The sequence below is a fragment of the Phascolarctos cinereus genome, unplaced genomic scaffold, assembly GCF_003287225.1.
Source record: "Phascolarctos cinereus isolate Bilbo 61053 unplaced genomic scaffold, phaCin_HiC Scaffold_5;HRSCAF=322, whole genome shotgun sequence".
Classification (NCBI taxonomy): Eukaryota; Metazoa; Chordata; class Mammalia; order Diprotodontia; family Phascolarctidae; genus Phascolarctos; species Phascolarctos cinereus.
This window is the reverse complement of record NW_027555958.1, coordinates 124,113,663-124,132,989: the sequence shown is the minus strand read 5'-3', so window position 1 is coordinate 124,132,989 and position 19,327 is coordinate 124,113,663. Positions and strand designations below refer to the sequence as shown.

Below are 19,327 nucleotides of genomic sequence, written 5' to 3'. Positions count from 1 at the left end.
GTTTTTTCTCCCAACAGAAGGTAAGCATCTTGAAGTCAGGCTTTTCAGTGTTGTCTTTGTATCACCAGTACCTAGCACAGTATCTGACACATTGTAGATCGTTAATTAATGCTTGTTGATTAACTCGGTCTTCCTCTCCCTGATGGTTTCTATGTATATTTGCTAGCATTGCTGATAGCTATCAAGCTAACTCCCAATGAGCATAATATTAATGGTAGCTTCCATTTTTCCATCTTCTTTATATGTTTTTATTTTTTTTACTCTTTTTCCCCTAATTTGCCTTTCCTTCTATCATACCCCCCTCTCTTATCCCTTTCACCCTACTTTCCTGTAGGGTAAGATAGATTTCCATACTCAATTGAGTGTGTATATTATTCCCTCCTTAAGCCAAATCCAATGAGAATAAAGTTCACTCATTCCTTCTCACTTCCCCTTTCTTCCCCTCCACTGTAAAAGCTTTTTCTTGCCTCTTTTATGTGAGGTAATTTACCCCATTTTACCTCTCTCTTTCTCTTTCTCCCAGTATGTTCCTCTCTTACCTCTTAATTTTATTTTTTAGATATCATCCCATCGTATTCAAGTCACTATATCCTCCAACTATCCTAATACTGAAAAAGGTCTCATGAGTTACAAATATCATCTTTCCATGTAGGAATGTAAACAGTTCAATTTTAATAAGTCCCTTATAATTTCTCTTTCCTGTTTACCTTTTCATGCTTCTCTTGAGTCTTATATTTGAAAGTCAAACTTTCTATTCAGCTCTGGTCTTTTCATCAAGAATGCTTGAAAGTCCTCTATTTAATTGAATGCCCATTTTTCCTCCTAAAGGATTATGTTCAGTTTTGCTGGGTGGGTGATTCTTGGTTTTAATCCTAGCTCCTTTGACCTCTGGAATATCATATTCCAAGCCCTCTGATCCCTTAATGTAGAAGCTGCTAAATTTTGTGTTATCCAGATTGTGTTTCCACAATACTCAAATTGTTTCTTTCTGGATGCTTGCAATATCTTCTCCTTGACCTGGCAACTATTGAATTTGGCTACACTATTCCTAGGAGTTTTGCTTTTGGGATTTCTTTCAGGAAGTGATCATGGAATCTTTCAATTTCTATTTTAACCTTTTGGTTCTAGACTATCAGAGCAGTTTTCCTTGATAATTTCTTGAAAGATGATGTCGACACTCTTTTTTTGATCATGGCTTTCAGGTAGTCCAATAATTTTTAAATTATCTTTCCTGGATCTGTTTTCCAGGTCAGTTTTTTTTTTCAATGAGATATTTCACATTCTCTTCTATTTTTTTTTTCATTCTTTTGGCTTTGTTTTACAATGTCTTGATTTCTCATAAAGTCACTAGTTTCCAGTTGCTCCATTCTAATTTTTAAGGAAGTATTTTCTTCAGTGAGCTTTTGGACCTCCTTTTCCATTTGGCCTATTTTGCTTTATAAAGCATTCTTCTCCTCATTGGTTTTTTACACCTCTTTTGCCATTTGGATTAGTCTATTTTTTTAAGGTGTTATTTTCTTCAATTTTTTTCAAGTCTCCTTTAGCAAGCTGTTGACTTGTTTTTCACTATTTTCTTGCATCACTCTAATTTCTCTTCCCAATTTTTCCTCTACATCTCTCACTTGCTTTTCAAAATCCTTTTTGAGCCCTTCCATGGCCTGAGACCAATTCATATTTTTTTTTGGAGGCTTTGGATGTAGGAGCTTCTTCTGGTTGCATGTTTTGATATTCTTTGTCACCAAAGTAAGATTCTATAGTCTATTTTTCTGCTGTTTGCTCATTTTCTCAGCCAATTACTTGACTTTTAAACTCTTTGTTAAAGTAGGGCTCTGCTTCCAGTGTGGAGGGTGTACTATCTCAAGTTTTAGGGGTTTTGTGCAGCTGTTTTTACAGATACTTCTAGGGACCTGTACATTTTCAGTACTTCCAAGGTGGTATGATCAAAGGAGAGGTGTTTACTCTTCTCCTGTAGTCTGTGAGTGACCACAAGCACTCTTTTCTGCCTTGGAACTGTGAGGAGGAGTCTCTTCCCACCACCACCACAAGCTCGACCACACTAGTGCTTTTCCTCGCCTCAGGACCACCACCCAGGACTGTGACCCAGATACAAACACAGGCAAAGCAAGAGAATCCTGCCTCAGCATCAGCAAAGAAATCCCTGTGGTTGGAGGTAGCCACTGCTGCAGCTTCTGCATCTACCCCAGGGCTAGACCATGCTCCTCTCTCACCCAGGTCTGACAGACCTTTTCTAAGTTGTCTTTGGTGTCTGTGGGTTGAGAATTCTGGAAATCACCACAACTGCTAGTGATTCAGTCTCCTGAGACCTATTTTGGGTTTGCTGGGGTCTGTGCTGGTGCATTTTTCATTGGACTGTGCTCCTTTCTCAGACTCGTGCAACAGACCCTTCCTGTCAACCTGTATTGGGCTGGACATTTGTTTCAGTCTGTCATTTTGTGGGTTCTGTTTCTGTAGAATTGGTTTAGAGTCATTTTTACAGGTATTTGGAGGGGTTTGGGGGAGAGCTCAAGCAAATCTGTGCTTTTATTCCACCATCTTGGCTCTACCCCCCTCCCCCCAAATGTCTTTTAAAAAATCTGATACTCAAAGAAACAGAAAATTTATTGTACAAAAATATTTATAGCAGCTCTTTTCATAATGGTAAAGAATTGTAAACTGAAGTAATGCTACTCAGTTAAGGAATGGTTGAACAAGTTATTATATGTGAATGTGATGGAATATTGTTGTACTATATAGTTTCAGAAAAACCTGGGAAGACTTTTATACACAGATATAGAGCAAAGCAAAACCACAAGAACAATTTTTACAATAGCAACTTTGAAAGACTGAAAAACTCTGGCCAATGCAATGACTAATCACTATTTCTGTTGAATGATGAATCATACTACCAAATTGCTGAAAGAGAGGAAATGGACTCAATATGCAGAATACAACATATTTTTGAACATGGCCAATGTAAGAGTTTTCTTGACTATTTTGTTACAAGTAGCTCATTTTTCTTTTTTAGTCAATGGAGATAAAAGATGGGAGGGGGAAAATAAATACTTTGTGATTCAAAAATAAAATTAAAAATAATGAAAGAGTGACATTGGGTCAGGCTGAGCTAAAACTGCCCATGAATGCTATGATTTTTTTTAAAAGGTGAAGTGGTTTTTTTTGTTTATTTGTTTAAGCAAACTTGGTGACAAGAGGAAGATAAAGAAGGGATAGAACAGCTGCTTAGAGTAGATGGGACAATGATTATGGATTCCAGATACCAAAAGGAGCTATTCAACTTATATTTCATTTTTGTTTTCTCTAACAAGAATAATAATCTTTAGACTGAGAAATGGATAAAAAAATTATTGAAAGTAAGATAGGAGATAGTAAAAGACCTAACAGCCATTAATGAGAGAAAGTAACCACAGCCCATATAAACAGCATGGAGAAAGAATTCACAGATGTGATTGCTGAGCTGCTTATAATGATCCATGTGGAGAACATGAAATGTCCTGTTTACCTGTTATCCTGATTTTTTCAAGGCAAAGAAGATCCAGACTTCTGGAAGCCAAGATGGTGGAGTAAGCAGTAAATTGCTGTAACTCTCCCATACTCACCTCCAAACAATCATGAAATAGAACCACAAAACAAATACTGGAACAACAGAACCAGCAAAAATACAGGGTGAAACAATCTTTTAGCCTCTGAAAGTTAAAGGATTAGCAAGAAAGGTCTGTCTCACTTGGGTGAAAGACGAGTGCAGTCCAGAACAGGAAGCGTCCCAGAAAGCCAGCAGCAAGCCCTATGTCAGCAAACTAGAGGGAGAGCCTGAGTCCTGGTGGAGCAAGAAAATGCCAACATCAGGCTCCCCCGAGTGCCTTAGCATAGCCAGGAAAACCGGCAGACTCCAGCTCCAAGAACCACCATATGCTTCAGCATTACCCCAAGCAAACAGGCAGATGCCAATTCTACAGGTGCCAAAGCAAACAGACATCTTCCAGAGGCCAGACCACCACCTGCTTCAGTGTAGCCATGGGGAAATGCAGAAATACCCCAATGGGCCTCAGCACATGCCAGACACATGCTAGAACCCCAGCTCAGCACTAGATAAACTGCCAGACCCCTAGGACCTCCAGCAATGCCAGCTAACCACCACCCCACACCCTCAGCACAGCGCCAGGATCCCCTGTGGGCCTTGAGCAACATCAGCACAGCACCAGGTAAACAGCCAGGGCCTACAGCCACTAGCACAAGAAGCCCCTTCCAACCCTGGGAGCAGAGTTCAAATTTAAAAGAAAGGGAAAAAGCCACCCCCAAAAAAAAAATTAGAAAAAAACAACAAAAAAAGAATCTGGCCATAGAAAGGTATTGTGACAATAGGGAAGCCCATGACACAAACTCAGAAGAAGTGAACTGTGTCAAAGCACCTATGGGCAAAACCCCAAAGGAAAATGGGAAGTGATCTCAATCCCAGAAAGACCTCATGGAAGAGCTCAAAAAGAAGCTTAAAAATCATGTAAGAGAGGTAGAAGAAAAACTGGGAAAAGAAATGTGAGTGATGAAAGAAGATTATGAAAAACGAGTCAACAGCATGGAGAACTGCTTAAAAAGTAAAATTGGCCAAATGGAAAAGGAGATACAAAAATCCACCAAAGAAAACAACTCCTTAAAGAATACAAAAAAACACCTGACCTGGAAAATAGATCCAGGAGAGACAATATGAGAATTGTTGGACTATCTGAAAACCATAAACCAAAGGAGGCCTTGGATAGCATCTTTCAAGAAATTATCAAGAAAACTACCGTGATGTCTTGGAACCAGAGGCAACATCATAATTGAAAGATTCCACTAATCACCTCAGGAAAGACATCCCAAAATAAAAACCCCAAGGAACATTACCGCCAAATTTTAGAACTATCAGGTAAAGGAAAAAATACTACAAGTGACCAGAAAAAATCAAATATCAGGGAGTCACAATCAGGATCACATAGGACTTGGCAGCTGCAATGTTACAGGATTGGAAGTCGTGGAACCTGATATTGCGGAGAGCAAAGGAGCTAGGACTACAACTTAGAATCACTTACCTGGCAAAATTAAACATAATACATCAAGGGAAAAATGGTCATTCAACAAAATAGAAGGATTTCAAGTCTTAATAAGGAGAAAACCAAACTAAACCAAAAATTTGACCTCCACTATCAATATCCAAGAGAAGCATAAATAGGTAAAAAGGGAAAAGAAAACATAAGGGTTCAATGGAGCTAAACTGTTTACATCCCTACACAGGAAGATGATACTTATAAATCTTGAAAATTTTATTACCAACAGTACAGATAGAAGGAATATACATAGACAGAGGGTACAGGTCTAAGGTGAATTGGAGGGAATAACTTAAAAAATTAATGGATGAGAAAGAGGAGTTTAATGGGAGCAGAAGGAAGAGAGAGGTAGAATGGGGCTAATTATCTCACATAAAGAGGTGAGAAAGACCTATTACAGTGGAGGGGAACATTGTAGAGTAGGTGATAGATATCACTTGAACCTTACTTTCATCAGCATTGGCTCAAAGAGGAAATGATGTACACAATCAGTTGAATATAGAAATATATCTTACCCAACAGGGAAGTAGGAGGGAAGGAGATTAAGTAAAAGGGGGTAGATAATAGTAGGGAGGGCAGCTCAGGGGAGGTGGTAGACAGAAGCCAAACATTGGTGAGGTGGGAAAGGTTTGCTGAGAGAGGACGAACTGAAGCAAGAATAGGATGGAGGGCAATACACAGGTGGTAATCATAACTGTGAATGAGGATGGGATGAACTCTCCTATGAAATGGAAGGGGCTAGCAGAGTGGATAAAAAAACAATCCTTCAATATGTTGCTTATATGAAACATACTTGAAGCAGAGAGACACACACACATAGTTAAGGTGATAGGCTGGAGCAGAATCTATTATGCTTCAGCTGAAGTATAAAAAAAAAAAAGCAGGAGTAATAATCTTGATCTTGGACAAAGTAAAAGCAAAAATAGACCTAATTAAAAGAGATAAGGAAGGAAGCTACATTTTGCTAAAGGGTATCATAGACAATGAAGTAATCACATTAGAAGAGCAAGGAATAGTCTGCCTGTAAGATCTATGGACAGGAGAAGAACGCATGACCAAACAAAAGACAGAGAACATTACAAAATATAGTATGAAGTTGAAAAGCTTTTGTACAAATGAAACTAATGCAACCAAGATTAGAAGGAAAATAGAAAGTTGGGAAACAATCTTTACAGCAAGTGTCTCTGATAAAGGCCTCATTTCTCAAATATATAGAGAACTGAGTCAGATTTATAAGAATAGAAGCCATTCCCCAACTGATAAATGGTCAAAGGATATAAACAGGCAGTTTTCAGATGAAGAAATCAAAGATATCTATAGGCATATGAAGAAGTGCTGTAAATCACTTTTGATTATATAAATGCAAATTAAAACAATTCTGAAATACCACCTCATGCCAATCAGATTGGTTAAATGTAAAAAAAAATGATAAATATTGGAGAAAATGCGGAAAAATTTGGACACTGATGCATTGTTGGTGGAGTTGTGAATTGATCCAACCATTCTGGAGAGCAATTTAGAACTATGCCCAAAGACTATAAAACTGTGCATACCCTTTGATCCAGTAATACCATTAATAGACTTGTATCCCAAAGAGATCACAAAAAAAGAGAAAAAGACCTACATATGCAAACATATTTATAGCAGCCTTATTTGTGGTGGCAATATATTGGAAATTGAGAGGATGGCCATCATTTGGGGAATACTTGAACAAGCTGTGGTATATGAATATAACGGAATATTATTATGCAATAAGAAATGATGAACAGGCAGATTTCAGAAAAAAACCTGGAAAGACTTGTGCAAACTGATGCAAAGTGAAATGATCAGAACCAGGAAAACATTGTATACCGTTATCAGCAACATCATGTATGACCAACTATGAATGACTTAGCTTTCTTCAGCAATACATTGATCCAAAGAAGTACAAAGGATTCATGAAGGAAAATGCTAATCATATCCAGATAAAGAAACTGATGAACTTTGAATGAAGACCGAAGTATATTTTTTTACTTTATTCTTTCTTTTGTTTTTTTTTCCTTTTGATATTTTTTCTTCCACAACTGCGATGAATTTGGAAATATGTTTTACATGATAGCACATGTATAAACTATATCAAACTGCCTACCATTTTCAAAGAGTCAGGGGAGGAATGGAAAGAGAAAAATATGGAACTCAAAATCTTACAAAAATGAATGCTAAAAATTTTCTTGATATGTAATGGAAGAAAAAAATAAAATATTATTTAAAGCAAAAAAAGGAAAGAAGCTGTATTTTAAAACTGTTCGCTGAGTTTAACATTAATTCCTGGTAAAAAAAATTATAGAACATCATTTAAAGGATGGTTTGTGATCCCTTAAAAATTGAAGCAGTGATTAATTGACCACTTAGAGCTAGCATGATTTCATCAAGAATAGAACAATTGAGTTAAACTAATTTCCTTCTCGGAACAGTCACTAGAGTAGTGAATCAAGAGAATATCATAAACATGGTATAATATTAGGAAGATATTTTAATTAATTTCTTTCATGTGATACCCTTGGGTATATGATGGAGGTATAATAGTATCATTATATTCAGAGAGGTCTCTAGTAGAATGTCCCATGGTATGTGTTATTGGCCCTGCTCTGTTCAACACTGCTATCAATATCCTGAAAGAAACATAGATGGCATGGTTATCAAATCTGAAAAAGACATGAAGCTGAGAGGGATAGCTATAATACTGATAATAGAATCAGAATTTAGGACAATATGTGTTGCCTAGAAAAATCAGCTCAATGGAATCAGATGAAATTTAATACATAAACATTTTAACTCTAAATATGAGTTAAACTTTACAAGCTCAGGAAAAGGAAGTCATAGTTTAACAAAAGTTCATGTGAAAAAGACTGGGGAGTTTTAGTGTACTGTAAGCTCCATTCAAATTCCATACCAAATGTTCACACTGACTAATTGTTTACAACCTGTGGCACAGCCTTCCAAGTTCATTTTGGTCTGATCAGCCACAGCCGGACACAGTACATTGACCCTGACTTAGTGATGTCATTTTGGTCTTCAATTATGAAGTACAACAATCAAGAGGTAACAAGGCAATATGGCTACTATCTTTAAGTCCCTTCTGACTTTAAATCTCTGGTCCTATGATCCTAAGCACTTGAAGGGCTATCACACAGAAAAAAAGATTTTGTTTATTTTATTTTGGGCCAGAGGGCAGAACTAGGAGGAATGGATGGAAGTTATAGAGAGATAGATTTCAGCTGGCTCTTAAGAAAAACTTTCTAATCAGTACAGCTGTCCAAAAGAGGAATGCACTGTTACTAAAAGTGGTAAATTTCCCATCCCTGAAGGTCTATAAGTGGTATATAGGTCACTACTTGCCAGAAACACTTTCTTTTGATAGTGGTGGTGAGGATTCCTGTTCAGGTATAGATTGGACTAGAACTAGATGATCTCCAAGGTCCCTACACATCTGAGATTCTGTGAAATATTGTTATTCCAATCCACAAGTTATGATGCTGTTCAGGAGTGACTTTTGCTTTTATGGACTCACATCAGGCAAAAATCATAATCCCTTTTCAGGATCCCCTTTTGTGAAGCCTTGCCTCTGCCAAGATAACAAGAACCCGTATCTCAGTCAAGACTTCATGAACTCTGAATCTTGTGATTTGATTGTTCATTCTGCCAATCACAATGAACGAATTTCATTCTGTAGAAATACTGTGAACTCAGTTGAGAACTATCTTTAAAAATGTTCATTTTTTAAAATTTCCACAGTACTACATTGCTTTCTTCCCTTATGTCTTATATATCCCATTTAAAATTACAGGATTTTATAGCAGGAAAAGTTCTTAGAGACCACTTAGTTCAACTCGTTTGTTTTACAGCTTTGGAAACTGGGACTCCACAAGGGGAAGTGGCTCAGGATGCTAAGATACAGGCTGTTATTTAATCTGATCTTTCATCCCAGCTATAATATGAGGAAATAGTCTTAAAGAATTGATGTGACTGAATCACCTGGTCAGGATTTGAACACATTTCTTCATCACTACTCACCCTTATTTTAAATCAAGCACAGTTTCCAATGTGAGGCTTTTCCTGATCACCCCACACCCCAGATACTAGTGCCTGTCTCCCTAAATTGCCTTACTTTGAACTTTGTATATGCTTAAATGCATATATGTTCTTTCTCCCAAAAGACTGTAAGCAACTTGAGGGTGGACTTCTTCAATGCCGTTTGTGTATGTTGTCCCAGTATTAGCAGTGTCTGACACATGATAGGTGGTGAATTAATGTTTGCTGATTAATTTAGTACGTTTATATGATTATATGTTTTTGCTGTCATTGCTGATAGCTATCAAGCTAGCTCTTATAGAGCATAATATTAATGGTACCTAAGTGCTTCTCACCTCAAAAAATAATACCACTATAAGAAAGAACATGACCTTAAAGTCATCAAGTATGTTGGCAGACCTATTTTCATACTCAAGGCAGAGTACAATATAATCTGGATCTAAATCTCCAAAGGAGACCACTTCCCTTGCTATTATGTTCCAGGACTTAATGACTCTCACTTTGAAGAACTCCTTATGGCTAGCCAAAAGCAGTAATCCAGTTTTTCTTTTTCTGTTTTATATGGCAAAAGAGATCAGATGTGAGGTCACCCTTCCAGTTGTTCCTCCCAGTCGTATAAAAATGATGGAACATCAAAGCCAAGAGAACCATGGCAGGATAATGAAGTCAATACAAAAGTTAAGTTCACTTGGAGCCTACTAAGATAGATGACCCATGCCATGGGGCCGTGGACTACTTACGTGACTGGCCTGTAGATCTCCTTAACACCAATGAACTGAAGTTGTTCCATAATGTCTGGAATACTTGCACATCGAGTAAGATTGATTCGTGGGTAGTAGAGTAGATACGAGAGGCACATTTCACTTCTAGTGCTTAGTCCACCCTAAAAATGGAGTGATTTCAATCAAAATAGCATTAATACAGCCATTATTACCTATGGTGGAGAGATGGTAACACACGAAGCAATATCCTGGAGTTCCTGCTAACATTGAGGTAAAAGGAACCTTGAAGCCAAAAGATAATAACCTGAGCATGATTTTGGTTTTCTGAATTACCATTCATAATTATCAGGAATAGTGGCTAAGTCTATTACAAGGTCAACTTGTATTAATGAACATAGTAACTTTTCTAACCTGTTTGGCCAACCTGATAAGTTTTGTAAATAATTACACCAATCACCTAGATGAACCTATCTCTAATTTAGCAGATAACCAATGAGGCTGAATTTTTTTTTTATTTTATAACTCTGAAAATTGAGGGGTTTTTTGCATCTTTGGGCAACAACACAAAGTTTGAACTCAGTTAAGCTCAGAGAGGGCATGGGAGAATAGTTCACCTCACCTCATCCAAGTAGCTCATCCTAACTCTAGCTCTGATCTCAGGACTGGGAATCACATCACCAAGTCTAAGCTAAATTTATCTAGGAAGAAAGGAGAAAAAATATGATAGAGCTACCTGTAAATCTATCTAAATAACTTCCAAGTATTAATGCTATTCAGTCACAAACAAATGTGGGATAATGTACTACAGCTTTTATAAAATACACAAGCATATACTAGGAGCTCATTATTTGTTAAATGAATGAATGATATATTCCTTCTTTCAAATTTCTTTACATGTTTACTAAAATAAATGAAATAAAATTTCTACCCAATTTACTCAGATTTGTTCAGAATTTCAATTAGAAAAGACAGAACTTCTTCATTCAATCGTGCACACAAAGTTCTCTAATTTGCATACTTCTAGTATTACATGTCACTCACTTCATGTGAGGCAGGGTGGTAAAATGAATAGGACACTAGAATTTGACTTAGAAAGACATGAATTTAAATTTCATCTTAAGCATTTGTGAATAAGCCTGGTGATGTCACAATGTCTCAGCCTCAGTTTCCACTTCCATATTTCTGCAAAATATGGATGATAACTGTACCTACCCCCCAAAGCTGGTGTGAGGATAAAATGAGATCAATCCCTTCCAGCCCTAAGTCTACAATCCCTATTTAAAATTAGTTATTATTGCTGCTGGTTTTTGACACGTATATTGCTAATTTCCTACAGCAGTGAGTGAGCACATTGGTTGATTAAAAAATAACATACACAAATATGAAATTATATTAATGTTTGTAGGTCTGAACATGGATGTTTACCCATTAGTTCCCCTTTTCTGCCACCCCACTATCATCATTCCTTATACACAATGGTGCTACATCGTTCCAAGGACCATTTGCACTTCTATCTATTTCCTAGATATTCATGGTAAATAGTGAGTCATCACTTAATCAGCCTTCCCCTGATGAGACTCACCATGTTAGTGAAGTGGATTCTTAAAGTGCAAGACAGAGTTTGTGGCTAATCCCATGCTCAAAAGCCTACTAGTGTGCTGACCTGCCTTCAAAAACCCAAGGTCAATATGCATCATCAGCATAGGGCATATATTAGTAGGTTAGATTTCTTAAAGGATATCTTTGACATTTGCTGAAGTGTCTGACCTGGAAGTGGTAAGAATGATTCCCACCTGCCAAAGGAAGAGATTGGGTTTCTTCAAGTATGCATTAAGGTAGCTAGGTTGGGTTTGGCTCAAGTGAGGTAGGGGAACATGGAGAGCTCTGAGGCTTTCAAAAAGACTTATATTTTATGTCTAAAACAATGTTAGTGCTAAAAGTGTACCTGGAAATAAGGAAGGTACTTTGGGAGGCGGCAGTGAATGGAAAGACAACACTCATTCTAAAAGTCCATTTGCCATTATAAGATTTGTCCTCAATAAGGAAGAACTTTCTTATGTTAATTATATTTCTGTTACATATTAGTAGGATATAGGTCAGCTGGGTGACTCAACGGATAGAATGAAGGGCCTGGAGTCAGGAAGACCAAAGTTCAAGTCCAGCCTCAGACAATTATTAGCTGTATGACTCTGGGCAAGTCACTCAACCCTGTTTGCCTCAGTTTCCTCATCTATAAAATGAGCTGGAAAATGAAATGGCAAACCACTCCAGTATCTTTGCCAAGGAAACTCCAAATGGAGTCATGAAAAGTCAGACACTACTGAACAACAGCCACAAATAGTAGGGTGGTGGTAGTGCTGCCAAAAACATTTCACAAGAATAACAGTACAAACAGCACAAACCTGCATAGTACATTAAGGTTTACAAAACATTATTCTCATGATAACTCAGTGAGGCAGGTATTATGATTGTCCTCATTTTATAGATGAAGCCACTGAGACCAAGAAAGGCTAAGTGACTTATCTAACTTCATACAACTAGTTAAGTGTGGCAGCCACAATTTGAACTCAGGTCTCTAGACTCCAGGTCTAACATGCTTTCCATTGATCCATACTACCTCCTATTCAAGAATTCAGTGATCAAATTATATGAGGTTTTGCTAAAAAGACTGGAAATGAGAAATCACATATATTTTAAATGAAGAAAAAGATGTTTTATTTTCCATTGTGAAGAATGGACTAAACTATTCATAGATAATCTCTCTCTCTCTCTCTCTCTCTCTCTCTCTCTCTCTCTCTCTCTCTCTATATATATATATATATATATATATATATATATATATATAATATATATATATATATACACACACATATATATACATATATACACATACATCTTTCTGTTTCTCTGTGTCTCCATCTGTCTGCCTGTCTCAGTTAATCTCTGTCTGTCTCTCTGTGTCTCTGCCTCTGTCTCTCTGTCTTCCCCCAAAAAAAACCCCCCAAACCTGTACAGGTTTACTCTTATTAAGTTAGTTCCCAGCTTTTAATGTCTCCAACTCTAGACCTCCCAGAATCCATGCAGTTTAGCCCCCCCCAGGTATAGTTAATTTGCTTTCTCAGACAATCATTATTACTTTCCTTGACTCAATCAAAAAGGTATTCACATCTATAAAGAGATCAGAAGGTGTAAAGGGTTTACATTCCCCCTCTCTTACATAAAAAAAGTGCTATGAATAAATACACTGCCATTGTTACACTGAGTGTATGAGGCCTACATGTGAAATCATTTTCCCTACAAACATTTGTGCCAATCCCTGGACTCTCAGAATTGGTCCCCTTTAGCAGCTCTCCTGCTAGGCTTAGGATTCTGGAGCCACGGAATAGAAAAAAGGCCACAGCTCCATACAAGGTTTGAACTTATTCTCATTAACATCCAGGTACTCTAATACACTGAGCTAGTGACCAAGGAGATTTTAGTAATAAAACTTGATATGAAACATATTTGCAATAGCTTTATATAAAAAGTTATACTATCAAAGAATTTCATCCACATAACAATTGCACTTATTGGTTTGAATTTTAATAAAATCTAAAGCATTTTACTTCATTTTCTTGTAGTAGTACACAAGTTCTTACCTTCCCTCTTTCTAAGTGAGAATATTTTGTCCCCTCATTTCTTAGAAAAATAAAGGAAGGTTCATACCTTCTTTTCCAACCAGCTCAACATGATTGAAAGAATTGCTTACCCATGTCATGCGTACTCGATCTCTAGTGTTATAGCAGCATTCTGTGATTAAGCTGTCCCCCTAAAATAGAATTAGAAGTGCTCAGAATTGGAGTTTTGCATTGCTTCATTTATCAGATATGTTACTAATAAGGACAGAGAGACTTCAAGAGAGTTAGCTGCAGATGCTATAACTTTCTCTATATTTAATATTAATCTTTCAAAAGTCCAGGTGTTGTGCTACAAAATGTAGTATAGGTATAATATAAAGACCAAACTTATTTCAAATGTTCTCATGCTTTGGGTCACAACTTCTATGGGTAGAACTCAAATGCACTGCTAAACAGCATGAAAATCCTACTTGGGTTAGCAGAGCAGACCGTGGATATTTATATGGGATATATCATGCTATCAAAGTGATTAAAATATTTCCATGAAAGCAACTAACACAAAAGGATAGAATGCATTCCTTTCTAAAATTTCTCTATGACTTTCAGTGTTGCTATGAATTGGACTATTTATTCATATGATGGGTATACTCATATATATGTTGTGTGTGAAAAGATGTACTTGAGTATATGAATATATATTCAGCGTATAATATTTGCATATGCAAATATTGGGATAGATTAAACTGGGGATGCCCCTCAGTAAAAGATCAATGCACATGCCCAGCTCTATCACCAATTACACATATACATACATGCACACAAACATATATGCACTCATACACATGTGTGACACACACGACTCCCACCATGTCTTTAAATCATTAAGCACAAAGTCATTATATCATGAGATCATAGGTGTAAAGCTGGAAGGGACCTTAGAGGCCATCCTCAATTTATAGAGGAGAAAACAGGCTCAGAGAAATGAAATGACTTACCCAGTCATACAGATAATACAAATCTAAGGAAAGATTTGAACTTAGGTCTTCCTAACCCCAAGTCCAGTACTCAATCTACTACATCACCTAGCAGCCTATGGCATCACCATAACAATCATTCTTAGATGGCAACATTTCCATCCTGCTTCAAATGTAATTATTATTTTTTCACCATTTTTGTCTATCTCGTGCAAGTGGAATCCATGTCACCCTCTCTTAAGAAGATGCCTGATTGCTTATCATACAGGATATCAAACCCAAGGATTTCTAAACTTTAAATCAAATAAAGAGGAAAGCAGTCTTTAGGTATGTAGAACCTAAGCCTACTTTTAAAACCTGCACTTATAATTACTACCTGCCACTGCCAGAAGTAGGATGGTACAATAGATACAGCACTGGGCCTGGAGTCAGGAGTTCAAAACCAGCCTCAGACACTTGCTGCATGACCCTGGGCAAGTCACTTACACCTGTTTGCTTCAGTTTCCTCACCTTTAAATGAGCTGGAGAAGGAAACGGCAAATCACTCCAGTATCTTTGCCAAGAAAAGTGAAAATGGGGACATGAAGACTAAACAATTGCCAGAAGTAATAGGGAAATCAGTAGATTTCAGAAGACAAATTGAATGTATCCTATCCGGGCTGGTGAACAATGATGATGGCATCTTATTCTTTTGTAATTCATGTATTTTTCTGCCAAACTCATTTGACTGGTAGAATCCTTCATAAGAATAAGTCACTGTGATTTCCATACTCTTGTAAGGAAAAGGATAAAGATATTCATACCGGCAAAATGGTTCTTTCTTCCTTTAGATACTGAAACTCCTGGAAATTGAAGTCAAAGTTATCATCATAGGCAAGTAGCTTCAGTTCCTCCCCTTTACGGAAATGGCGCATCCTGATACCTCTGCCAGCAAGATGTGCGTGGAGAAGAACAGCAAATACATGAATTCCACTTGGTTTTTCAGCCTCTAGGGCCTGAGGAAGACCCCCCCCAAAAAAAAAAACAAACCCTCATCAACATTTTTGAGAGCAAAATGAACAAATAAATCAAAACATTTATTGAGAAAATATTTATTCAGTGCCTTCTATGTTCATCATTCTAGGTGCTAGATGACAAAAATAAGAAAGCTCATGCCCTCAGGGAGCATACATTCTTTTGGACAAGAACAAGTGGCAGGTTGAAACAGTTTGTAGTAATGGAAGCTTGAACAAACAGTTAGCAGAAAAAGAAAAACTAAGGCAAAAATGAATAAATGTTTGAACAACCACAATGCCATTCTTAATTGAGATTATTCAAGGCTATTCTTCGCTTTTTTCCGCACAAGTAAATTCTAAGTCACAATGTTTATTCAGTTCAATATTGTCCATATTCCATTTAAAAATATGGCCTAAGTTTATAGAACTTTCATTCAGAAACATCTCTTCAGATTGCTGAATTCTGGGGAAACAACAGTTTTTATCTTATGTACACTTTTGTCAACATTATCCTTTCCTTCTGGTGAGGAAGGAAGAAGAGAAGAAGGCAATAGAGAGAAATAGGACAATTGAGAAACAGAGGAAATGGAAAAAGGGAAAGAAAAAGAGAATAGAGGTTCAGGCAAGGTACTGTGCCAGGGATGGGGAACCTGTGGCCTCAAGGCCTCATGTAGCCTTCTAGGTCCTCGGGTGTGGCCTTTGGACCAAGTCCAAAATTTACAGAACAAATCCTTTCATTAAGGGCATTTGTTCTGTGAAGTTTGGATTCAGTCAAGAAGCCATACCTGAGGACCTAGAGGGCCATAGGTGGCCTCAAGGCTGCAGGTTCCCCATACTTGCAAACAGAAACAGAATTACAAGGAAAGATAGAATAGCAATCTGTCATTGATGTTAAGAAAATAAGGGGGAAAACGCGGGACTCTCAATTACTCATTCAACCCAGAGCTTCCTTTCATAATGTCTGATCTCTCAGTCATCCAAGATAGAATGAGGAAACATGCTTTAGGATTTTAAAGACAGAGAAAGGAGCCCAATGTGTTTCTTAAATGCCAAACCAATATTAAAAAGTGATGACTTGTCTTTGCAGTATGTCCCTTAGAAATGAACCCTTAATTTGTAAATAAATTGCACTTAATAATATGTACATGTCCTTAATAATAGGTGTATTCTTAATACTACATAGCAAACATCTTCAATAATAGCTAAATTCAGAGCCTTTACTTTAATGTTTGTTTCTTGAAAGTTTTACCACACGTTTTTCTGAGAATGTTAGTAATGCATAAATTATGTTAACCAATGAAGTCAGACAAGATACTTACCTCTTCAAGGCATTCCAGAGTGCAATGACCCTCTGATCTAAACTCAGGCATTCCTGGAGGGATGTTATGGAAGAGACTGACCCAGAGACCTGCTTCAATTATCCCAGCATCATATTTCCTTAAAATGGTGGTATGAAAGAACCTCAGTCCAGAGCTATCTATCAAGCCTGTAATAAAAGCACATGATGGAAAGTGAGTTTGACCCTGTAAAAGAAAAAATAAAATACCATTACTCTCTAGTCTATTAAGCTGGGTTCATTAGTTTTCTGCAATGAAAACTCTGCAATGAAGGAATAAAGCTGGCAATACATGAAAGCATTGTAAGAATTGAAAAGCCCTAATTAAAAGGCCAGTCATTAGTGGAGAGCTAGACAAACTATTCTGCTCCTCACACTACCTCAACCACTGTCAAATTTCACAGTAAATTACAGAAATCTGAGTCACCTACCTGGTATGCCACATTCCTCTAATATGAAGACCAAATATTAAATTAAAGGTCATTCATCTGTACCAAGAATAATTCAAAGAAGTAACTGTTTAATTTTGAACTGAGACACAATAGTTTCAAAATAAAAATGAATAACTCTTGATCTGCGACTGATTTGCTAATTATAAAAAGAAAAAAAAACCCTATCCAATGTGGTTTTAACTCCAACTCCCTTTTTGGCTCATTGTCAATCTATGACCCTCTGACATCTCACACAAAGCTATCATCATGAAATCCATTGATTCTTCAGGTGTGGAGGCTGACCTCATAAAGTATCTCCATGTGGCTGTTTATGAAATTGTCTAAAGTTCAAAGTGATTGTAAATAGTGCCCAAAGGACTCTATTTAACATTTTAAAATAATATGTATTTTGTCTAATTCAATAAAAATAGTATAACAGGAATGATTTAAAAATGAGCAATGGGGTGTTCTGTTTAATTAAATTTTCTGGTTAATTGTGGTTTAACAAAAAAAAAATTCTGACTTTCATTAGTTGTTGAAAATCCTTCCTAAATGTTAGTCTTCTTTCTTGTTTTGGTGAGAATAGTGTACTGGATACAATATACTCTTTCTCTTTTATGACAGGATTTTTAGTGCCTAATCATTATGAAAATCAATTCCAGAGGGAAAAGTATAGAGCTTTCTGTACTAACTCTTGAATATACTTACACTATAGTTACTTTGGAATTATCTACTAGTGTTTTCAAATTTATTTAAATAAATCATGGTATGAGCTTACATATTTGTACTTTGTTTCTTTCTCTTTATCCATTAATCCAATTTTGCTTCTCCCCCAAATGTATGACTTATTTTTAACATTCTTTTATTTCTGAATTTTGAGTTCCAAATTATCTCCCTCCCATCCCCTCTCATTGCCACTGAGAAACCAAATAATATATCAGTTACACATGTGAAATCATGCAAAACATATTTCCATGTTAGCCATATTTCAAAAAAAAAACAAGAAAAAGGAAGAAAATAATACTTCAATTTACACTCAGAGTTCATCAGTTCTCTCTCTAGAGGTGGATAGCATTTTTCAACAGGAGTCTTTCGGAATTGTCTTGGATCACTGTGTTAATCAGAGTAGCCATGTCCTTCACAGTTGATCATCATAACAACATTGCTGGCACTGTGCACAATGATTTACCAATTTGGCTTAGACTATTTTGTATCAATTCATATAGATCTTGCCATTTTTTTGAAACCACCCCACCTTGTCCTTTCTTATAGAATAATAGTGCTTCATCACATTTATATGGCACAACTTGTTCAGACATTCTCCAACTGATGAACCTTCCCTCCATTTCCAATTATTTGCCACCACAAAAACAGCTGTTATAACTATTTTTGTATATATATAGTTTCTTTTCCTTTTTCTTTGATCTCTTTAGGATATAGACCTAGTAGTGTTATTTCTGGGTCAAAGGCTATGTACAGTTTTCTGGAGCTTTGGGCATAGTTTCAAATTGTTTTTCAGAATGGACCAGTTCACAACTCCACCAACAGTTCATTAATGAACCTATTTTCCCCATTCCCTTCAGCATTTGTCATTTCTGAAGGTGTGAGGCAGAACTCAGAGTTGTTTTAATTTGAATTTCTCTAATCAATGGTGATTTGGAGCACTTTTATATGAGTATAAATACTTTGGATTTCTACTTAGGAAAATTGCCTATTCATATCCTTCGATGATTTATCAGCTGGGAAATGGCTCTTACTTTTATAAATTTGACTCAGTACAATATTACTGTCTATGGTGCCTTACAGCAAAATGCAGTCTTGCTGATCATCTCTTTTAATTAGGTCTTTTTTTGCTTTTGCTTTATCTGAAATCATAATTGCTATTCCAACCTTTTTGATTTCATCTGAAGTATAATAGATTCTGCTCCAGCCCTTTATTTTAACCCTGCGTGTGTCTCTTGTTCTCAGCTTATTGTCGGATTCTGGTTTCTAATCAGTCTGCTATCTGCAACCATTTGTGGCTTAACTTATCCACATTCACATTCACAGTTTTGATTAATAACTGTGCATTTCTCTCCATCTCAT

The 19,327-nt window shown here is 36.7% G+C and overlaps 1 protein-coding gene across 2 annotated transcripts in view; it reads right to left on the bottom strand.

The window, feature by feature from the left end:
- MOXD1 (monooxygenase DBH like 1) overlaps positions 1 to 19,327 on the bottom strand; it is a 115,246-nt gene that overhangs the window by 17,235 nt on the left and 78,684 nt on the right. For both annotated transcript variants that reach the window (XM_020987076.2, XM_078155128.1), the window contains exons 8-11: positions 16,795 to 16,961; positions 15,284 to 15,475; positions 13,638 to 13,697; positions 9,908 to 10,050 (exon numbers count right to left, since the gene is read on the bottom strand). In XM_020987076.2, the coding sequence (XP_020842735.1) occupies positions 9,908 to 10,050; positions 13,638 to 13,697; positions 15,284 to 15,475; positions 16,795 to 16,961 (562 nt within the window). The remainder of the gene's footprint in view (positions 1 to 9,907; positions 10,051 to 13,637; positions 13,698 to 15,283; positions 15,476 to 16,794; positions 16,962 to 19,327) is intronic.